The sequence below is a fragment of the Piliocolobus tephrosceles genome, chromosome 16, assembly GCF_002776525.5.
Source record: "Piliocolobus tephrosceles isolate RC106 chromosome 16, ASM277652v3, whole genome shotgun sequence".
Classification (NCBI taxonomy): Eukaryota; Metazoa; Chordata; class Mammalia; order Primates; family Cercopithecidae; genus Piliocolobus; species Piliocolobus tephrosceles.
In genome coordinates, this window is record NC_045449.1 from 7,388,343 (window position 1) to 7,410,463 (window position 22,121).

Here is a 22,121-nt window from a genome sequence, read left to right on the forward strand (position 1 = left end):
AAAAAAAAAAAAAAAAAAAAAAAGGTATAGTGGTTTGGAGCAGGAAAGACCAGGCCTTTTTCGCTGCCCTCCGTCCCTCCTCCCCCCAAGACAATGCAAGACCGTGGTGTGGGTAAGAGGGGTTGGGGAGAGCCCACAGGAGCTTCAAGCCCTGGCCTCGGTTTCAGACATCTCCTGTCTGCTTACCCGTTTTTCTCTCCTCAGTCCCCTGCCTCAAGATTCTCCTCAGCAAAGGCCTGGGGCTGGGCATTGTGGCTGGCTCACTTCTCGGTATGTCTCTTTATCTTTCTTTCCTGCTGTTGGGTTGAGGTGGAGGTTCTGAGAGGCCGTTAACTGTGTGGGCGTTCATTCTGTAGCTGTTGTGTTGCATCCCAAAGAATGGAGGCTCCTCAGTCCTACTTTTCTCATCTTTCCCCTAGTAAAGCTGCCCCAGGTGTTTAAAATCCTGGGAGCCAAGAGTGCCGAAGGATTGAGTCTTCAGTCTGTAATGCTGGAGCTAGTGGCATTGACTGGGACCATGGTCTACAGCATCACTAACAACTTCCCATTCAGGTGAGGGGCCCACCCTTCCTCCCCAAGGGTAATACCCACAACTCTAATGGGGATTAAGGTGAGGGAGATTACAGGGCAGGAAAGTGGCCAGGCTGGGTGGCTCGTGCCTTTAACCCCAGCACTTTGGGAGGCCAAGGTGGGTGGATCACCTGAGGTCAGGAGTTCAAAACCAGCCTGGCCAACATGGTGAAACCCTGTCTCTATTAAAAATACAAAATTAGCCGGGTGTGGTGGTGGGCACCTGTAATGCCAGCTACTTGGGAGGCTGAGGCGGGAGAATCACTTGAACCTGGGAGACAGAGGTTGCAGTGAGCTGAGATTGTGCCACTGTACTCCAGCCTGTGCAAGATCGGGAGTTTTTTTTTGAAACTCTGTCTCAAAAAAAAAGGGATGAGGGGCCAGGAAAGTTTTAAGCCTTTTTAGAAACCTAATCGTCACCAGTGGAGGTGACCTTGAGAAGGGGTGAGCATCCCAAGAATGGCCACGATTGAGAATGAGCCAATCCCGTGTGGGGGCTGTTAGAGAAGTGTGATCAGAGCATGGTGTCCCTGGATGGATGGGCTATGGAGGCTTTCCCTGCCTCTTTCTAGGCCCGCCTTTCTTCCTCCCAACTCTTGACTCTGCAGCTCTTGGGGTGAAGCCTTATTCCTGATGCTCCAGACGATCACCATCTGCTTCCTGGTCATGCACTACAGAGGACAGACTGTGAAAGGTGCTGAGGACTTCCCTAAGAGCAGGCTGTGTGGTTCCTGGGAACCCTGCTGGGAACTCAGGCCTGGGAAAGCCACATGATGTTGGGAGATTGACAAGGATTCCTGTCTCCCCACCCCTAGGTGTCGCTTTCCTTGCTTGCTACGGCCTGGTCCTGCTGGTGCTTCTCTCACCTCTGACGCCCTTGACTGTAGTCACCCTGCTCCAGGCCTCCAATGTGCCTGCTGTGGTGGTGGGGAGGGTGGGTACCAGGAGCAAGGGACAAGATGTTGGGGGGCAGGGTGGAGGGGAAGAGTGGAAGGTCAACGTGTGGGGGTGTTGGACTTGGGGGAGTATGGGAGGAGCTCAGGTGACAGAGCCAAAGGTCTCAACTCCTCCCCTAGCTTCTCCAGGCAGCCACCAATTACCACAATGGGCACACAGGCCAGCTCTCAGCCGTCACAGTCTTCCTGCTGTTTGGGGGCTCCCTGGCCCGAATCTTCACTTCCATTCAGGTGGGTGCAACATCTTCTTTCTAGAAGGCACTAAAACCTCATCTTTCTTCTCCCAGCTAAGGGCCAAAGCTGCCCCGTCAGGATCCTTTGTCCATAAGGGAAGCTTTCTTGAGCTAAGCTGAAGGGTAACGCTGGCTCTGTCTCTTGCAACCAGGAAACTGGAGATCCCCTGATGGCTGGGACCTTTGTGGTCTCCTCTCTCTGCAACGGCCTCATCGCCGCCCAGCTGCTCTTCTACTGGAATGCAAGGCCTCCCCACAAGCAGAAAAAGGCGGAGTAGAGCCAGCTACTGGAGTCATTCCGTTTCCACTCATTCACCCAACCTCAGGGTTCTCCCCATCTGAGCCAGCCTGCTGGTGTGACTTACTCATCCTCCATTCCTTGCATTTGCAGACTTTCTGAGCCAGGGTTGGCTTTAGTGGAAACAAATGGTTGATGGATCCAGATCCTTAGAAAAGGAGAGGATGGGGGTAGAGTCTCCTAAGCCAAAATTTTGACATTTGAGTGCTTTTCTAACTCAGTCATTCAGCCAAGCCTCCTCCTCTAGCAGCAATTTCCAGCTGTTTAACACTATCCTGGGTAAATGTTTTACCCTGTCCTCCAGCCTCCCTGCTTCCCTTCTGGCCCTAGAAGATGGAGCCTGGAAGGCGGAGTGGAGGGGACTGGGGGGCTGTGGCTCCCTTCCTCCCTCAGCCCGGCTGGGACTGTCTCCCAGACCCCAGTGCTGAGGTGGGGGAAGGGGGACGGAGAATGACTCAGGCAGGGCCCCAGGGTGGGGTGAGGAGGTTCCTGCTCTGGCAGGTCTAGGCGGAAGGGAGTGGAGATGGGGCTGGTTCCTGCTGCAGTGAGGGGAACAGATGGGACAATAAAAACTGGAGACTCAGTTGAATAATACAAAACTGTGTTTAATACTACCAAAAATATAACTGTATGTTGTGCGGCTCTCCCTGGCTTTCGTGGGAGGACTGCAGGCGGGTCTGAACTGTAGTCCAACATGAGAAAGGATTGACAGCCTGGGGTAGGGGATGCTGCTGGATTAAAAAAGGAGGATGAGGCATGTCGGGTGAGGTCTGAGTCCATGAGAGTTAGAGGTGGGTTAGGGGCATGGGGGCACCAGAAAGGGGAGGACTGTATGGAGTGGGAGAGCCAGGGGGCAGGTAGTGGGTATAGGGGGGCAGCAGCTCCCCCTGAAGCCTAGGGTCACCCTGAGGGACGGCGCACGATGAGGGGGCCTCCAGTTTGCAGTGGGAAGAGCTGCAGAGAGAAACAAGAGGTTAGAGGGCACTTCCCTGGGTTGGAGATGAGTCTGACCAATTCTGGGCAGACAGGGTAGAGCTTGTCACCCACCCAGCCCTGGCTACCCAGCCCGCTGGGCGCAGCAGGCATGGAAGCCGACCCGGGGATAGAGAGCCCGGGGCCCTGTTGGGGCACGCTCGGGAGCGGGCGGGCTTGCGTGCTGCACGGCTGTTTTCCTCTTGGGGCTGGGGAGTCAGGCCAGCAAGGGCCAGAACGGGCTTGGCCTCTCCTTGCCCTGGGGGCTGGGAGAGGAAGCTGGGTCACACACAGGCCAGAAGCAGCGGGGAAACAGGGCATCTAACTAGGACACAATCGCATCCTGGGGTCCGTCACCAGGCCCTGCTGGGCCACCAACTTCAGACTGAGATGGAAACGCCCTCTGGGAGAACCCTGACCCGCCCCACCCTACACAGGCCCCGGAGGTACTGGGGCCTGTGCCCGCCACACCTTGGCCGAGAGTGGCCTCTGCTTGGGTGGGCTCCCGTCCTCCGGCATCCGCCCCCACCAAGGCTCCAGGAGAGGGGTCCATGGGCCCTCCGTCTTCAGCCCGCTTCCCAGGCACTCACCCATAGCTGCCGGGTAGGTAGGCTGTCGAGTAGTTGGGGGGTCTGTACCCAAAGCCTCTGCTAGGTTGGGTGGTCGCGTACCCCGGCCCCCAGATCACGCCGCCGCCGGCCAGGCTACCTCTTCCCTGTCCGCAGCGGGAAGGTCCGGCGCCCGAGCTCTTGGCCTTGCGCCGAGGCCGGTACTTGTAGTCGGGGTAGTCGCGCAGGTGCCGGGCGCGGAGCCGCTTGGCCTCCTCCACGAAGGGCCGCTTCTCGTCCTCGTCCAGCAGCTTCCACTGCGCGCCCAGGCGCTTGGAGATCTCAGAGTTGTGCATCTTGGGGTTCTGCTGCGCCATCTGGCGGCGCTGAGCGGAGCTCCACACCATGAACGCGTTCATGGGCCGCTTCACCTTCTCCAGGGGCAGCGTCCCGGGGGCCGCGGGGCTCCCAGCGCCCTCCCGCTCCTGGGGTCCCGAAGATGAAGACGCAGAAGCCGTGGGAGCAGGAGGCTCCAGGCTCCAGGTCTGGTCCTGTGAGGAGCCCGGTAGCGCCATGGGTTGGGAGAAGCCTTAAGGGGGCGTCCTGAATGCCCTCCCCTCAACGTGAAGCGTCGATCCTGAAAATGGAGGGGTCTTCCCAGTCTGGAGTCGTTGCCGAGGAACTTGGGTCCTTAAAAAGTATATTTTATCCCCAAGCCCAGAGCTTAAACTAGAGCCTTTGCTTCCAACCAGTTCGGCACACTTTGGGGAGAGTCGAATGCAAAATCCGCTGTCTGATGCCCCGGCACTGAAAAGGTGCTGCTCTGAGGCCTACCGACTGGGGGGACCCCCGGTCCCTGTCCCCGACCCGCAGCTGCGATCAGACCGACCTTCCGTGGAGGGGGTAAACCATAAACCGCTTTGTGGTCTCCGGAGTTCCCGCAGCTGCCGGGCTCGGATGACCCAGAACTCTCCCACCTGGGCTCAGCGTTTGTGGCAGGCGGGCCAGCCCTGGGAACCGCTTTTAAAGACTGACTCCGCCCCTGGCCCTCCCAGAAGCCTGCACCTCCTTAAGGGCGCCAACATCCGCTGCCCGTAGGTAAACCCAGGTGTCCTGTTTGTCCCAGCCCCCAACACCCTCAGGGTGCCACGCCCCCCCCAACCAAGACCTGATGTCAGGCCTTCCAGCCCGTTGCTGATTGCCTCCCCTCCCTGAGCACAGGCAATTTAAAGCCAATTCTTTCCACAATGGGATCAAGCACAGGCGGATCAAGTGCCCTCAGGGCCTGAGTTGTGCCGAGAGGAGCTTGGGAGCATCCCGGACCACCAACCCAAACCCTTTCCTGGCGCCTGTTGCTCCTCAAATCCCAGACCTGCCCCTGGGGCAAGAAAGGCCGAGGAGAGAGACCATTTTTGTTTCCTGAGTCATTCCAGCAGGTGCTTGGGCCGTGATTCAACCCCTTTCCCAAGTGAGAAAACTTAAGCCCTCCCAACTCCAGTCCCTAAACCTAGATTTCTCGACTGCCATTGAATTATGGCAAGTTTTACCTTCAGGCCCCCGGGGCCAGGGGGGGGGGGAAACCTAGGACAACTCCCCAGAGTTGAGAGGTCTGTGATGTGCATGCCGCATGAAAAGCCTGGAGCCAGAAGGCAGAACACCACCAAGAAGGCCGGGCCCCAGGCTCCAGAGGCTGCCGTCAGGGAACCCTGTTCCTCACTCTGCCCAACGGCCCAGCCCAAGCCCCAGGCCTCAGGTAATCGGATTAAGCAGCCTGCCTTGGCTCTCAGCTTCTAGCAGGAACAGCTCCAGCTCTGGGCAGCCCTGCCTAGCCTGTGCCGTGACTCAGGGTATAGGAGTGGCCCAACTCCCTCCATCAGCAAACTTGGGGGAGGGGAGAAGCAACAAGGCACAAGCCCCCCTCCTCTGGACCAGGAGGGAGAACCTGGGCCTGGGGAGTTTAGGAATGTCAGGAATTCCCAGAAGTAAGACCATCTTTGGGACAAGAGACAATGAGAAGTCAGGTGTGGAGGAACAGAAAACAAGAGCCAGGGGTCAGGGCAGGTCAGTCCTAGAGAAACAAATGGACCAAACTGGGGACAAAGGTGGCACAGGAGCCAGAGAGCCATTTGGATTTTTTTATTCTCTTTTTAAATACTGTACAGTGAAAAATAAATACGCCTTCTCATCCACCAGACAAGGTTGGTCCCCTCCCCCAGGGGACCTTGTCACCCCCCTTCATACACACCCCTGGTTCTACTCCAAAACCTTCCCCGTGCCTCCCACCCACTTATCTTACTATCCCCGTCTTCCACAGTGATGAGGCCCCAGAAATGGGGGGTACAGGATGGGAGGAGGGATAGCAGGGGAGGCCCCCTGAACGGTCAAATCTGGGTGGGTCAAGGAGCACCCCCCACCAACAGGTGGAGAATGGGGGTGTTCAGAGAGAGATTGGGGCATTAGAGGATAAAGGCACATCCAGTCTGATGGGGAAGGAGAGAGGCTCCCCTTACCCTGGGGGTAGGGTGGACAAGAGGGAGGGGGTATGACCCTGTTACACACCCCTCCACTAGCTCCTGGAGGTTGGGGGGTACCCAAGCTGCTGTGCCACCCCCCTCCCCCCTAGATAAGAGCAGCTCCAGCGCAGGTCAGTTGGGCCTGTGAGGGCCATGGTGTTGGGCAGCAAGCGAGATGGAGAAGGGAGGGGTGCAGGCTGGAGGTTTTATGAAACCCCATTCACCATACTACCCAACTCCAAGGGGGCAGAGAGCTCCCCATTCTCCGAGGGGCCCTTAGGAAGCTTGCTGACAGAGTCACCCTGAGGGGAAAGTGGGAAAGAAAACAGACAAGCAAGAAGCGGTGAGCAGAAATTCAGGTGGGAGACATTTCTACCATCCAAGCCCTCCTGGCATTTGGTGATCCAGAGGTTGGTTCCCTCATGATCCAGTCTCTCTTACTTGGGATCCACAAAATGTGAACCACACTTTCCTCTCTATCCTATTCAAAGTTTACACTAGTCTAAACTCCATCAGACACAGCTGCCTCTGCAATTCAGTAAGAGATTTCTTTGTGAAATTTGTTGTGCCCCCTGCCCCAGAGTAACAACAAAAAAGGGATGGGGTAAATCACATCTTGCCTGCTTACCTTCTGTCCTGAAAGAGAGTCCTCTGAGGGTTTAGTGCGTTCCAGGGGTGGCCGCTGGCGGCTCTGAGACTCTGCTCGTGAGATATAGTCAGCCACAGTCACTGGGGAAGGCAGGAGATTAAGACTTTCAGATGGAATTCTGGTAGCCAGCCCAAGACACCCACTGAACCCGAACCCCTGATTTTCACAGGGTAGGAAGCATCCCATTCTCTCAGTTCTGAGGAAGGATTCTGGTGTCCAGAGTTGGCTGACCTGGCTGGCGGTCTCCACTGATAGAACCATCAGTCCGATTACCACGGTTACGGCGGCGGCGGCTGCGATTACGACGTTGAGGTCTTGATTCATCTTCTGTAGGGCAGGAAAAATCCAGAGTCACACATCTAACCCCTCAGCCTTGATTCCTACCCATGTCTAACTTTCCAGACCCCAGGCACACCCTCACCCAGGCCATTCTCTGTCATGTTGGGCCCATCTGATTCCAGGCCTCCATCCATGACGGTCCTGTCTTCATCGGTGCGGCGGCGGCGGGAGCGACGGCGCCTGGCACTTGCTGGGGGGGGTTCCCCAGGTTCTGAATCAACCGGGGGCTCTGGTTCAGACGTGTCCAATAGGCTGTAGGGATTACTGTCTGGATCCTTCAGCACTGGTCAGAGGAAGAAGAGGAGAAGTTGGCATTCAGGTGCCCATCATCTTTTCTTTTGGCCCATATTCATGAACCCAGCTGTCTGGTACCTGAGCTAATAGATGAAGAATTATATCTCGAAGTGGGCCGGGGGGCAGGTGGGGGTCCCCTACCCCGGCCCCCAATCGGCCGCCTCCGGCTTTCTTCCCCTCGGGTTGGGGGATCCCTGTCGCCAGGCCCAGCTCGGTTGGGTTCCTCTCTCTTCTCTGACTCAGTCTCTGAAGCTGTAGACACATCTGAGCTGGGGCCTGAAGAACACAGTGGGATTTATTCACGGCCATTCATCCTACCCCAGGATCCATCACATCCCCCAAACTGGAAGAATTCTCCCTCTCACTCACAAGTCCCCCAGCCAATCAATCACTTCTTCATCATCTCCATCCCAGATTTCCCCAAACTTCCATCCAGACCTCTGCCTCTACCCACAAGCCCTGCCACTCCTTGCCTCCTGTTCCCAAGCTGTCTCACCATAGGCAGGACCGCCTGTCCTCCGGCCACGGCCACGGCCCCCATAGCTGCCCCCATAGGTTCGAGTCGCATGGAGGGAGGAGGAGGAGCTCTCATCAGTGCTATATCCAGCCTTGTCGCTGCCACCGCTGCCCCGCCCACTCCCAGGAGGGCGAAAGCCCAGCCCAATCTGCCGAAGCTGCTCATCAATTTGCAACCTCTCCAAGCGAAGCTGCTCTACCTCCTGGTTGGGTAAAAGACGGAAGAAGAAGCGAAAGGAGAAATAAGATCAGTGCCTTTCTTCATGCTTCTCCACCCTGACTGTCCCTCTATATCTAATCTCTTAGGAATGCAAGGAGAAGGAAGACACTGGCTAAACAAGGAAAATTCTGGGACCCAACCCTATAGCCCCAAATTTCCACAAATGTTTTCTGTTCTACATGGAGAGACAAACAGAGCACCAAAATTCCTGAGCTGACCCCCACAGCAGTCTTAGTTCGAACCCTTTCCACACCCAGCTCTGTCCTCTCCCAGCCTGGGTACCTGCAGGTAGGAAAGGTGATACTCCAGCAAAGCCTGGGCATTGCTGATGTTCTCTCGGGTGCCCACAAAAATGAAGGGAACCATTCCCTGGAGAGCAGAGAGCAGAAATGATGGATCAGAAAGGAAAATGAAATGGAAGGATTAACCCCACCCAGTGTCCTAGGGGAACCTGCCCAGTGGGATCATTCTGGGCTCTAAATCTACTAGGGTTAAACAAGTTTCCGTACTCCACCCTCTCAAATGACAATCCCAGCCCTCAGAGGACAATCCCGTTTACTTCTGGAAACCAATCTCTATGCCCACTTGCCCCGTACCCATACCTCCTCCCTGGGGTTCTTCTTGTCATTATCCCCTTCCACTCGAACCCTCACCACACCAGATTTATCCACAATCTCCTGGATCACTTTCCCATTCTTCCCAATCACTTTGCCTGGAATAAGTAAAGGAGGAATTAAGCCTTTTTTTTTTTAAGGAAATAAGAATAAAGCTGATAAACCATCTTCCAGCCGCATTTTCTTTATATGGATTCCATTTACTTCATTCTCCTGCTTCTAGGTTTCTGATGTGTTTTTACAGGACAAAATGTTACAATCCCTAGAAATTTATTCTTTCATTTTTATCACTCCCATTACAGACTGTTTCTCTGTCCTTGTGAAACTGATAAGTCCACAGGGAGGTGCCAATCCTGGATACAAGCTCAGAATCACTGTAGAGAATCTTGATTCTGATCTCTAACTGTATATACACGCCACCAACTCACCAACCAGGTTCCTGGGCACTTGCACTGAGTCCTCAGAAAACTCAAGGTAGCTTCGGGCCTGTCGGCAAGCCTCAGGAGTCTAAAGGAAGAACAGTGGGGAGTTGTTACTAAAACAGAAGACCAGCTGGGTGAGGTGGCTCATGCCTGTAATCCCAGCACTTTAGGAGGCTGAGGCAGGCGGATAACTTGAGGTCAGGAGTTCAAGACTAGCCTGGGCAATATGGTGAAATGCTATCTCTACTAAAAATACAAAAAATCAGCCAAGCATGGTGGCTCATGTCTGTAATCCCAGCTACTCAGGAGGCTGAAGCAGAAGAATTTCTTGAACCCAGGAGGTGGACATTGCAATAAGCTGAGATTATGCCACTACACTCCAGCCCGGGCAACAGAGTGAGTTAGACTCCGTCTCATAAAAAAATAAACAAACAAATAACTTAAAAAAAAAAAAAAAACAGAGGAACTTGGCCAGCCACAGTGGCTCACACCTGTAATCTCAACAGTTTGGGAGGCTAAGGGAGGACTCCTTGAGGCCAGGAGTTAATAACAGACAAGCTTGGGCAACAGAGATCTGGTCTATTTTTGTTATTTTTTGGTCTCACTCTATTGACTACGTTGCCCAGGTTGGTTCAGTGGCACCATCATGGTGTATTGCAGCCTCGACTTTCTAGGCTCAGGTGATCCTCCTGCCTCAGCCTCCCAAGTAGCCAAGTAGCTGGGGCCACAGATGCATGCCACCACACTCAGTTAACGTTTTTTTGTTTTTTGGTTTTCTTCGGGGGTAAAGACAGGGTCTCTCTATGTTGCCCAGGTTGGTCTCAAACTCCCAGGCTCAAGCAATCCTCCCCTCCATCTTCCCACTTCAGCCTCCCAAGTACCTGGGACTATACGTACGCACCACCACTTTCAGCTAATTTTTAAATTTTTGTAGAGATTGGGTCTCACTATATTGCACAGGCTGGTCTCAAACTCCTAGGCTCAAGTGATCCTCCCACTTCAACCTCCCAAGGTGCTGAGATTACAGGTATGAGCCACTGTGCCCAGCCTGAGGCTTATTTTCTACTTCAGCCTCTCTTCCCTCTATCCCCTAAGAGACCCAGAAGAAAGACATCCTTTGCTGACCTCCCCATAGATGCGGAAAGTGCAGGTCTCTTCACCCAACTCAATGGCAGTCACCCCAGGTACTTTTCGGGCCTGCTGGATGTTGGCACCGTGAGTCCCAATTGCCAGTCCCATCAGGTCCTCTCGCACTGTGAACTCCTCTTGGAAGGCTGCTGCCAACTGCTTGCTTGTCTGAAAGGAAAAGTCACTGTAGGAATCATGGTGGTAGAATCTCAGAACACAGTCCCAGGCACATGACCCTTAGCATAACTTAAATAAGGAAAACTATGTGATATTAATAGAAAGCTAGAACCACTCTGGAGTCTGCTGACCACCAGGACTTGTGTGGAAAGGTCAGGAACTTTTTGTTTTTCCTCTGAGATGGTGTTTCGCTCTGTCGCCCAGGCTGGAGTGCAGTGGCGCGATCTTGGCTCACTGCAACCTCCGCCTCTCAGAGTTCAAGTGATTCTCATGCCTCAGCCTCCTGAGTAGCTGCGACTACAGATGTCCACCACCACTCCTGGCTAATTTTCGTATTTTTAGTAGAGACAAGGTTTCACCATGTTGACTAGGCTGGTCTCAAACTCCTGACCTCAGGTGATCCACCCGTCTCAGCCTCCCAAAGTGCTGGGATTACCAGCGTGAGCTACCATGCCTGGCCAAGGTCAAGAACTTTTAATTCCACCCCTACCTTCCAAATACCAATGGTTTGTGGGGCAGGAAAGGTAAAGAGGGTAGAGTTTGGACTGAGACCCACCGAAGTTCTGGATTTGACCCTAAGAGTATCTATCCCTAACAGTATCTATCTGTGTGATCTTAAAACACACGCTGCCTCTTGTGTCATCTGCTAAGTGATTATATCCAACTTATCTTATTCTCAAGACTAGCAGGAGGATTAGACAAGGCTGGTGTGAAAGTACTTCTCACAAGGTACTTGCAAGTGTAAGGAACTCTTACCTTAACCAAACGGATATCAACTCATCCCCACATAAAACCCAACAACTTAAGTAAAAAGTGAGGGGTAGGCCGTGCACAGTGGCTCATGCCTATAATCCCAGCATTTCGGAAGGCTGAGGCGGGCAGATCACGAGGTCAGGAGATTGCATGGTGAAACCCCATCTCTATTAAAAATACAAAAATTGGCCGGGCGCGGTGGCTCAAGCCTGTAATCCCAGCACTTTGGGAGGCCGAGACGGGCGGATCACGAGGTCAGGAGATCGAGACCATCCTGGCTAACACGGTGAAACCCCGACTCTACTAAAAAATACAAAAAACGAGCCGGGCGAGGTGGCAGGCGCCTGTAGTCCCAGCTACTCCGGAGGCTGAGGCCGGAGAATGGCGTAAACCCAGGGGGCGGAGCTTGCAGTGAGCTGAGATCCGGCCACTGCACTCCAGCCTGGGCAACAGAGCAAGACTCCGTCTCAAAAAAAAAAAAGAAAAAAGAAAATACAAAAATTAGCTGGGCGTGGTGGGGTGCGCCTATAATCCCAGCTACTTGGGAGGCTGAGGCAGGAGAATCACTCGAATCAGGGAGTCAGAGGTTATAATGAGCCAAGATCATGCCACTGCACTCCAGCCTAGTGACAGAGCAAGACTCCATCTCAAAAAAAAAAAAAGTGAAGGGTTAAGAAAAACAGAAAACGTGCCTATAGAACACCAGGCTTTCACTTCATTTCTCAATCAGTCCTTAGAGGAACCCCTGGGTTCAGGGGCAGGAAGACAGAAAGGCTTTAGAAGAGTAAATCCCATGTTGTAAGCACCAAATAGAAATAATACCTGAAAGGAGATATTCCTTGATTGCAATACACTACTTCCCACTTCCAAGTTGGACAGGACTGAATTATAGCAAGGATTTACACCAGGCAAGAAGAGAAAGTTGGAAAAAGAAACTAAGTTGAGTGTTCAAAATCACTACATTAGGAAGGGAGAGGAAGTGATCTACAATGACTTATAAGAGTCTTCTAGATAAGCCTGCAGAACAGCTGGGTTTTCTTTTTTTTTTTTTCTTTTTATTTGGGGTCTGTCACCCAGGCTGGAGTGCAGTGATGTGATCTCTGCTCATTGCAACTTCTGTCTCCCTTTTTTTTTGTTTTTTTAGTGGAGAAAGGGTTTCACCATGCTGGCCAGGCTGGTCTTGAACTCTGGACCTCGTGATCTGCCCACGTCGGCCTTCCAAAGTGATGGGATTACAGGTGTGAGCCACCCCGCCCGGCCGCTTTCAGGTTTTTACAGAGGCTTCACTACTAGGCATGACTGATTAAATCACTGACCATCAGTGATTGCCTTAACCTTCAGCCCCTTTCCCCTCCCAGGAAGCTGGTGGGGGTGAGGCTGAACGTTCCAACCCTCTAATCATGAAGCCACCTAGAGGGGCTAGCCATGAATCAACTCATCAGCATACAAAACACACATCACTGGAGATTCCAAGGATTTTACAAGTGGAATGCCAGGAGCCTGGTCAGGAGACCAAATGTGTATCTCTTAGTATCACAGAGCCTGTCAGTCCTACTGGTTTTACTTGTAAAATGTATCCTACATAAAACTACTCTCTATCTCTTCCTTTAGCACTCCAGTTCAAGTTTCTCACCTGGACTTCTGTGCTCTGTTCCTGCTTCCGATCTTGCTCCCCTTTCAATCTATCATTGAAACAAGTTTAAAACAAGGCACTTGTGGCCGAGCACGGTGGCTCACGCCTGTAATTCTAGCACTTTGGGAGGCCAAGGCGGGTGGATCACGAAGTCAGGGGATCGAGACCATCCTGGCTAACACGGTGAAACCCCGTCTCTACTAAAAAAAAAAAAAATACAAAAAAATCAGCCGGGTGAGGTGGCCGGTGCCTGTAGTCCCAGCTTCTTGGGAGGCTGAGACAGGAGAATCAGTTGAACCCGGGAGGCGGAGCTTGCAGTGAGCCGAGATCACACCACTGCACTCCAGCCTGGGCGACAGAGCAAGACTTCATCTCCAAAAAAAAAAAGACAGAAGGCACTGTTAACTCAGTGGCTTCTCAGTATATGCACAATAAAATCCCCCTCAGCCTACCGTACATGTCTTACATGATCTACTTACTGTCTGACAAAATTTTGTATCAGTCTCCCTTTGCTCACTCTGCGCTAACTACACAGGTTGCAGTGAACTGAGATCGCACTACTGCACTCCTGCCTGGACAACAGAGCGAGACTCCATCTCAAAAAATTAAAAAATAAAATAAAATAGGCCAGTGCAATGGCTCATGCCTATAATCCCAGCACTCTGGGAGGCCAAGGCAAGTGGATCCCTTGAGGCCAGGGGTTCGTCACCAGCCTAGCCAACATGGTGAAACTCCGTCTCTACTAAAAATACTAAAATTAGGGTTGTGTATAGTGGCTTATGCCTGTAATCCCAATACTTTGGGAGGCCAAGGCAGGTGGATCACCTGTGGTCAGGAGTTCAAAACCAGCCTAGGCAACATGGTGAAACACCATCTCTACTAAAAAAACAAAAATTAGCCGGATGTGGGGGCACATGCCTGCTATCTGAGCTACTCAGGAGGCCGAGGCACAAGAATCACTTGAACCTAGGAGGCAGAGGTTGCAGGGAGCAGAGATTGCACCATTGCACTCCAGCCTGGGTAAAGGAGGGAAACTCTGTCTCAGAAAAAAAAAAAAAAGAAAGAAAGAATTAGCCAAGTATGGTGGCGTGCACCTCTAATCCCACCCACCCAAAGGCTGATGTGAGAGGATCACTTGATCCTGGGGCGTAGAGACTGCAGTGAGTTGAGATCCCCCCACTACATACACTCCAGCCTGGACAACAGACTGAGATTCCATCTCAAAACAAAAAACAAAAACAAAAAATAAAGTTTGTATCATCTGAAGGTAATGGTGAATTTTTCCTGCCAGTGCCCTGAGCAGGATCCCTGAAGAAGTCAAAGATTATCATGACCCAAAAATTGCACAGCCACAGAAAAAAGCCTCCCAAAAAGATCAATTCACTTGATAAATGGAAATGGGTATTCAAACACACACACCCTACTCACTTAGAATGTTATACTATCAAGGAAAGGGAATCTGACAATTATAGGATGTCAGAATTCAAAAAGATCTCATAGAAATACTCTAGTCAGGCTAGGCGTGGTGGCTCACACCTGTAATCCCAACACTTTGGGAGGCTGAGGTGGGTGGATCACTTGAGGTCCATAGTTCGAGATCGGCCTGGCCAACATGGTGAAACCCTATCTCTACTAAAAAAGACAAAAATTAGCCAGGTGTGATGGCACACACCTGTTATCCCAGCTACTCGGGAGGATGAGGCAGGAGAATTGCTTCAATCTGGGAGTTGGAGGTTGCAGTAAGCCAAGATAGTGCCATGCACTCCAGCCTGTGCGACAGAGACGCTATCTCAAAAAACAAACAAAAAAACAACAAAAAAAGAAATATCCTTTTTTTTTTTTTTTTTTTTTTGAGATGCAGTTTACTCTTGTTGCCCAGGCTGGAGTACAATGGTGTGATCTTGGCTCACTGCAACCTCTGCCTCCCAGGTTCAAGCGATTCTCCTGCCTCAGCCTCCCAAGTAGCTGGGACTACAGGCACCTGCCACCACACCTGGCTAATTTTTGTATTTTTAATAGAGATGGGGTTTCACCATGTTGGCCAGGCTGGTCTTGAACTCCCAACCTCAGGTGATCCGCCCTCCTCAGCCTCCCAAAGTGTCGGGATTACAGGTGTGGGCCACCGCGCCCAGCCATATCCTTTTTTTTTTTTTTTTGAGACAGAGTTTTACTCGTCACCCAGGCTGGAGTGCAATGGCGCTATCTTGGCTCACTGCAACCTCTACTTCCCAGATTCAAGTGATTCTCCTGCCTCAGTCTCCTGAGTAGCTGAAATTACAGGCGTGTGCCACCACGCCCACCTGATTTTTGTCTTTTTAGTAAAGATGGGGTTTCACCATGTTGACCAGCCTGGTCTCGACTCCCAATCTCAGGTGATCCGCTTGCGTCAGCCCCCCAAAGTACTGAAGTGCTGGGATTACAGGCGTGAGCCACCGCGCCCACCCTTAAAAAGAAATATTCTAGTATAGGCTGGGTGTGGTGGCTCACACCTGTAATCCCAGCACTTTGGGAGATACAGGCAGGTGGATCTCTTGAGTCTAGAAGATCAAGACCAGGGCCGGGCATAGTGGCTCATGTCTGTAATCCCAGCACTTTGGGAGGCCAAGGCAGGTGGATCATGAAGTCAGGAGTTTGAGACCAGCCTAGCCAACATAGTGAAACCCCGTCACTACTAAAAATGCAAAAATTAGCCGGGTGTGGTGGCACATACCTGTAGTCCCAGCTACTTGGGAGGCTGAGGCAGGAGAATTGCTTGAACCCGGAAGGCGGACGTTGCAGTGAGCTGAGACCAGGCCATTGCACTACAGCCTGGGTGATAAAGTGAGACTCCGTCTCAAAAAAAAAAAAACAAAAACGTTCAGCCCGGCATGGTGTCTCACGCCTGTGATCCCAGCACTTTGGGAGGCCGAGGCAGGTGGATCGCGAAGTCAGGAGATCGAGACCATCCTGGCTAACACAGTGAAACCCCATCTCTACTAAAAAAACATACAAAAAAATTAGCCGGGCATGGTGGCGGGTGCCTGTAGTCCCAGCTACTCGGGGAGCTGAGGCAGCAGAACGGCATGAACCCAGGAGGTGGAGCTTACAGTGAGCCGAGATCACACCACTGCACTCCAGCCTGGGCAACAGAGTGAGACCCTGTCTCAAAAAAAAAAACACAAAAATACGTTCAAGACCAGCCTGGGCAATATGGCAAAACCACATCTCTATTAAAAATACAAAAAATTGGCCAGGCACAGTGGCTCATGTAATCCCAGCACTTTGGGAGGTGGTAGATCACCTGAGGTCAGGAGTTCGACCCTGGCCAACATAGTGAAACCCCAACTCTACTAAAAATATAAAAACTAGCTGGACATGGTGGTGGGCACCTATAATCCCAGCTACTCGGGCGACTGAGGAGGGAGAACTGCTTGAACCCAGGAGGCAGAGGTTGCAGTGAGCCGAGATCACGCCACTGTACTCCAGCCTGAGCGACACAGCAAGATTACATTTCAAAAAAATATATATATTAGGCTGGGTACAGTGGCCCACGCCTGTAATCCCAGCACTTTGGGAGGCTGAGGCAGGTGGATCACCTGAGGTCAGGAGTTCAAGACCAGCCTGGCCAACATGGTGAAACCTCATCTCTACTAAAAATAAAAATATTAGCTGGGTGTGGTGGTAGGCGCCAGTAATCCCAGCTACTTGGGAGGCTGAGGCAGGAGAATTGCTAGAATCTGGGAGGTGGAGGTTGCAGTGAGCCAAGACTGCACCACTCTATTCCAGCCTGGGCAACAGAGCAAGACTCCATCCAAAAAAAAAAATTAGTTGAGCATTGTGGCATACGCAAGTAATTCCAGCTACTGAGGAGGGTGAGGTAGGAGAAACACCAGAACCTGGGGAGTCAAGGCTGCAGTGAGCCATGTTACTCCAACCTGGGCAATGGGAGTGAGACCCTGTCTCAAAAAAGAAAAGAAAAGAAAAAACGAGGCTAGGCACAGTGGCTCACGCCTGCAATGCCAGCACTTTGGGAGACTGAGTTAGGCAGATCATCTGAGGTCAGGAGTTCGAGACCAGCCTGGTCAACATGGTGAAACCCTGTCTCCCCTAAAAAACACAAAAATTAGCCAGGCACAGTGGTACATGCCTGTAACCTCAGCTACTCAGGAGGCTGAGGCAGCAGAATGGCTTGAACCAAGGAGGTGAAGGCTGCAGTGAGCCGAACTCGTGCCATTGCACTCCAGCCTGGGCAACTTGAGAGAAACTCCCTCTTGAAAAAAAACCAAAAAAGAATAAAAGAAATGTTCTAGTTTACCTATTAAGTTGTGAGAATGAACAAACAGAAAAAATATTTTAAATATAAAATTTAAAAAAAGAAACACTCTAGCCTACCGACCTCACTGGCACAGATGAAGATAAATCTCAGCGTAATGAAATTATTTGCCAAAAGACAATTATTTGACAAGACTTAGCATTCCAAGTCCAGTGGTATGCCCAGTGTCCAAATGGTTCTCAAATATATCCTGCAAAGTAGTTTGGTTTCCACAGGTGATTTGGGGGTGTTGGTGGAGGTAAGAGCCATGTCCACTTTCCACTTTCAGACAGAGCTGCTCTGACTGATTATTTTATGCACTGTGGTTCCAAGTAACATTTAATTTCATCAAAAAGGATGCCATCGGTTAGGTGTGGTGGCTCACGCCTGTAATCCCAGCACTTTGGGAGGCTGAGGTGGGTGGATCACATGAGGTCAGGAGTTCAAGACCAGCTTGGACAACATGGCAAAATCCCATCTCCACTAATCATACAAAACTTAGCCAGGTGTGGTGGCGCACGCCTGTAATCCCAGCTACTCAGAAGGCTGAGGCATGAGAATTGCTTAAACACAGGAGATGGGGGTTGCAGTGAGCAGAGATCGTGTCACTGCACTCCAGCCTAGGCGACAGAGCGAGACTCTGTCTCAAAAAAATTTTAAAAAATTGGTGAAAAGAAATTTGAAAATAATTGCACTATAACATGATAGAGCTCTGTCATCTGGAGGAGTCTGAGATAAAATAATAGCTGAACCAGGTTTAATTGCCCAGAAAAAGCCTTAGTCTTTGTTCTGTAAACACAAGAGCATGGATGGAGGACAGGGTAGGAAGGGAGGAAGGCAATACCTTCAGCAGGAGGAAAAGGAGCTAAAAGTTACCTCTAGGTGCTTGGTAGCTTCTTCATTGCGGGACATAAGTAGCAGTTTGGTGCGCAGGCTTCGGAAATGCATATCACCCAGCAGAGATGCTCGCTTCACAGGGGCTTCTGTGGTTGACTGCGAGAAAACCAGTGGGAAAGTCATTAAAACTGGCTTGGAATAAACACTGAGGGAGAGCCAGGGACTAGAAATCAGCATGCCTAAATCCCGGGAAAAGGGTTGAGAAATGAAGCTAGCAGGCTGGGCGCGGTGGCTCATGCCTGTAATCCCAGCACTTTGGGAGGCTGAGGGAGGCGGATCACGAGGTCAGGAGTTCAAGACCAGACTGGCCAACAGGGTGAGACCCTGTATCTACTAAAAATACAAAAATTAGCCAGGCGTGGTGGTGCATGCCTATAATTCCAGCTACTCCAGAAGCTGAGGCAGTAGAATCTCTTGAACCCGGGAGTCGGAGGTTGCAGTGAGTTGAGACTGTGCCACTGCATTCTAGCCTGGTGACAGAGCAATACTCCGTCTTAAAAAAAAAAAAAAAAAAAGAAATGATGCTAGAAAGGAGGAGACTCACTGTCAGTCCCACAAAGGCTGACTATCCGGGTACTGAAGGACAATGGTTTAGAGAGAGAGCAAAGAGCAAGCATACGGTGAGAGCTACATACTCTATTACTGAAAGTCCAAGTATCAAGAGAGGGTCTCCAACCCAGATGGCAACATGATTATCAGGTTTAAAAAAAAAGGTCAGAGGCCGGGCATGGTAGCTCACGCCTGTAATCCCAGCACTTTGAGAGGCTGAGGTGGGCGGATCATGAGGTCAGGAGTTCAAGACTAGCCTGACCAATATGGTGAAACCTTGTTTCTACTAAAAATACAAAAATTAGCTGGGCATGTCGGGTGCGGTGGCTTATGCCTGTAATCCAAGAACTTGGGAGGCCGAGACGGGTGGATCACAAGATCAGGAGTTCAAGACCAGCCTGGCCAAGATGGTGAAACCCTGTCTCTACTAAAAATACAAAAAAAAATTAGCCGGACGAGGTGGCAGGTGCCTGTGATCCCAGCTACTCAGGAGGCTGAGGCAGGAGAATCGCTTCAACTCAGAGGGCGGAGGTTGCAGTGAGCCAAGATCACACCACTGCACTCCAGCCTGGGCGACAGAGTGAGATTCCATCTCAAAAAAAAAAAAAAAAAAATTAGCCAGGTGTGGTGATGCACACCTGTAATCCCAGCTACTTGGGAGACTGAGGCAGGAGAATTGCTTGAACCCGGGAGGCGGAGGTTGCAGTGAGCTGAGATTGTGCCATTGTTCTCCAGCCTGGCCAACAAGAGTGAGACTCCGTTTCAAAAAAAAGAAAAAAAAAGGTAGGGCTACCTCGGCCTGTAGGAGTCAGGAGCAACACAGTCCTCTCTGACAAATAAATATAAGCACATTTAAGCCCTTTCCTTTCTGCAAAGGGGTTAAAAAGGGAAAAAGAAAAAATGTTCAAAGGGCTTATGTGAAATTCAGGCAGAATAAACTCACCAGAATGAAGAGCTCACTGTTTGTGATGTTGAGAAAGATGCAGTTGGCTCCCAGGGCTTTCTTGAACTCTTTATGGACGTTTTCATTGGAGCAGCTGCAGAGGAGAAAAGTACTCAGAGGGCAGAATACAGAGAGTACAGTGAAGGGCTCTGGGGAGGCCGGGCATGGTGGTTTGCACCTGTAATCCTAGCACTCTGGGAGGCTAGGGCAAGATGATCACTTGAGGTCAGGAGTTCAAGATTAGCATGGGCAACATAGTGAGACCCTGTCTCTATTAAAAAAAAAAAAAAAATCAGAGGAGCAGGGCTGAGTGCATAAGAAAAGAAGAGGGACCACAGTTAAAGAACAAGGATGGGAAAATAAAAGGAGTGTCTTCTTAGCAAGAAGGGCTCTAGAGGGCCAGGGGAACAACAGAGAAAACTGCAAAGTGGGAGTGATGCCTGGAAGAAATAAAGCCAGAGATTAGGGCTGTAAAGAGGGCCCTCATTCCCACCATCCTTAACACTCACGCTTCTCTCAGATCCTCGGGCACAGCCATGGTAACCTTGAAGAAGCTGCCTTTGGTTGCAAGGGGATTGGGATTAACTGGCCGAAGTCGCTCCAGGGTAACAATTTCATTGTAGGTGGCATCACAGGCAGCATATTCAATAACATAGAACTGGCATATGGTAAAAAAGGAGAAGTTGTGGATGACCTGAGCAACTTTCTAAGAATAAAATATTTGTTTCAGTAGTTCTCCAAAGGCATTCCCAGTCACTCACATCTCCCTTCATCATCCGCACCCGGGCCAGCCACCAGCCACAAGGTTCCTGTTCATTGGCTCGAGAATAAACCTAAAGAAAAGTAGAGAATCAAAGAGATATTGAAGACCACCCAAAAGTATCAAGAAAGGGATGAGGAGGCCAGGCATGGTGGGGCTCACATCCGTAATCTCAGTGCTTTGGGAGGCTGAGGCAAAAGGAATGCTTATGCCCAGGAGTTCAAGACCAGCTTAGGCAACGTAAACAATAGAATAACCATTAAGATATTTGGGGTTACTGGACACAGTGGCTCACGCCTATAATCCCAGCACTTTGGGAGGCCAAGGTAGGAGGATCTCTTGAGCACAGGAGTTCTCAAGAATGGTCTGGGCAACGGCAACATAGTGAGACCCCATCTCCACCAAAAAAAAAAAAACAAAAAAACAAGAGGCCAAGCATAGTGGCTTACGCCCATAATCCCAGCACTTTGGCTGAGGTGGGCTGATCACCTGAGGTCAGGAGTTCAAGACCAGCCTGGCTAAAATAGTAGAACCCCACCTCTACTAAAAATACAAAAATTAGCCAGGTGTGGTGGCACATGCCTGTACTTCCAGCTACTCAAGAGGCTGAGGCAAGAGAATCACTTGAACCTAGGAGGCAGAGGTTGCAGTGAGCTGAGATCATAGCACTGTACTCCAGCCTAGGTGATAGAGCAAGACACTGTCCCAAAAAGAAAACAAAAAAGAGGCAGTTGTGGTGGTGCACTCCTGCAGTCCTAACTACTCAGGAGGCCAAGATGAGAGGATCACTTGAGCCTGGGAGGTTGAGCCTGAGCAGTGAGCAGTGGGCTATGATTGCACCAATGCACTTCAGCACGGGCAACAGAATGAAAACTTGTCTCAAAAAAAAAAAAAAACCCAACAAGATATTTGGGATGGCCAGGCGTGGTGGTTCACGCCTGTAATCCCAGCACCTTGGGAGGCCAACGCAGGCAGATCACAAGGTCAGGAGTTCAAGACCAGCCTGGCCAACAGAGTGAAACCCCATCTCTACTAAAAACACAAAAATTGGCCAGGCGCGGTGGCTCACGCCTGTAATCCCACCACTTTGGGAGGCTGAGGCGGGTGGATCATGAGGTCAGGAGATCGAGACCATCCTGGCTAACAAGGTGAAACCCTGTCTCCACTAAAAATACCAAAAAAAATTAGCTGGGCGTGGTGGAGGGCGCCTGTAGTCCCAGCTACTCGGGAGGCTGAAGCGGGAGAATGGCGTGAACCCAGGAGGCGGAGTTTGCAGTGAGCCCAGATTGCTCCACTGCACTCCAGCCTGGGCGACAAAGCGAGACTCCATCTCAAAAAAAATCAAAAAACAAAAATACAAAAATTAGCCGGCCTGGCCAGGCACAGTGGCTCAAACCTGTAATCCCAGCACTTTGGGAGGCCGAGACGGGCGGATCACAAAGTCACAAGATCAAGACCATCCTGGCTAACATGGTGAAACCCCATCTCTACTAAAAAATACAAAAAACTAGCCGGGCGAGGTGGCGGGTACCTGTAGTCTCAGCTACTCGGGGGGCTGAGGCAGGAGAATAGCGTGAACCCAGGAGGCGGAGCTTGCAGTGAGCTGAGATCAGGCCACTGCACTCCAGCCTGGGCGACAGAGCGAGACTCTGTCTCAAAAAAAAAAACAAATGAGCTGGCCTGGTGGCGTGAGCCTGTAATCCCAGCTACTCGGGAGGCTGAGGCAGGAGAATCACTTGAACCTGGGAGGTGGAGGTTGCAGTGAGCCGTAATCGTGCCACTGCACTCCAGCTTGAGCAACAGAGTGAGACTTTGTCTCAAAAAGAAAAAAAAAAAAACATATTTG

At 51.2% G+C, this 22,121-nt stretch overlaps 3 protein-coding genes across 8 annotated transcripts in view; 1 reads left to right on the forward strand and 2 right to left on the reverse strand.

The window, feature by feature from the left end:
- The first annotated feature begins 6 nt into the window (after window positions 1-6).
- On the forward strand, window positions 7-2,678 carry MPDU1 (mannose-P-dolichol utilization defect 1). 6 transcript variants are annotated; one of them, XM_026456304.2, is made up of 6 exons: window positions 8-270; window positions 425-552; window positions 1,179-1,264; window positions 1,386-1,504; window positions 1,647-1,757; window positions 1,912-2,678. In XM_026456304.2, exons 1-6 carry the CDS (start codon window positions 94-96, stop codon window positions 2,035-2,037), a joined length of 747 nt encoding a protein of 248 aa, XP_026312089.1. In that variant the 5' UTR covers window positions 8-93; the 3' UTR covers window positions 2,038-2,678. The 6 variants fall into 6 exon arrangements, with proteins under 6 accessions (XP_026312086.1, XP_026312089.1, XP_026312090.1 ...); XM_026456306.2 differs by having other exon boundaries at window positions 9-270; window positions 420-552; XM_026456307.2 differs by having other exon boundaries at window positions 9-270; window positions 420-552; window positions 1,143-1,264; window positions 1,912-2,671.
- SOX15 (SRY-box transcription factor 15) lies at window positions 2,642-6,819 on the reverse strand. Its single transcript, XM_023193196.1, has 3 exons — window positions 6,719-6,819; window positions 3,620-4,214; window positions 2,642-3,011 (listed from the first exon to the last, which is right to left on the reverse strand). Exons 2-3 carry the CDS (start codon window positions 4,150-4,152, stop codon window positions 2,843-2,845), a joined length of 702 nt encoding a protein of 233 aa, XP_023048964.1. The 5' UTR covers window positions 4,153-4,214; window positions 6,719-6,819; the 3' UTR covers window positions 2,642-2,842.
- The window catches only part of FXR2 (FMR1 autosomal homolog 2), a 27,612-nt gene continuing 11,189 nt past the window's right edge, over window positions 5,699-22,121 (reverse strand). The window contains exons 4-17 of the mRNA XM_023193174.1: window positions 20,277-20,348; window positions 20,025-20,173; window positions 19,516-19,609; window positions 18,003-18,119; window positions 10,270-10,440; window positions 9,151-9,229; window positions 8,711-8,820; window positions 8,391-8,477; window positions 7,869-8,091; window positions 7,451-7,648; window positions 7,161-7,361; window positions 6,971-7,066; window positions 6,719-6,819; window positions 5,699-6,392 (exon numbers count right to left, since the gene is read on the reverse strand). Of these exons, the coding sequence (XP_023048942.1) occupies window positions 6,297-6,392; window positions 6,719-6,819; window positions 6,971-7,066; window positions 7,161-7,361; window positions 7,451-7,648; window positions 7,869-8,091; window positions 8,391-8,477; window positions 8,711-8,820; window positions 9,151-9,229; window positions 10,270-10,440; window positions 18,003-18,119; window positions 19,516-19,609; window positions 20,025-20,173; window positions 20,277-20,348 (1,794 nt within the window). The 3' untranslated portion in view covers window positions 5,699-6,296. The remainder of the gene's footprint in view (window positions 6,393-6,718; window positions 6,820-6,970; window positions 7,067-7,160; window positions 7,362-7,450; window positions 7,649-7,868; window positions 8,092-8,390; window positions 8,478-8,710; window positions 8,821-9,150; window positions 9,230-10,269; window positions 10,441-18,002; window positions 18,120-19,515; window positions 19,610-20,024; window positions 20,174-20,276; window positions 20,349-22,121) is intronic.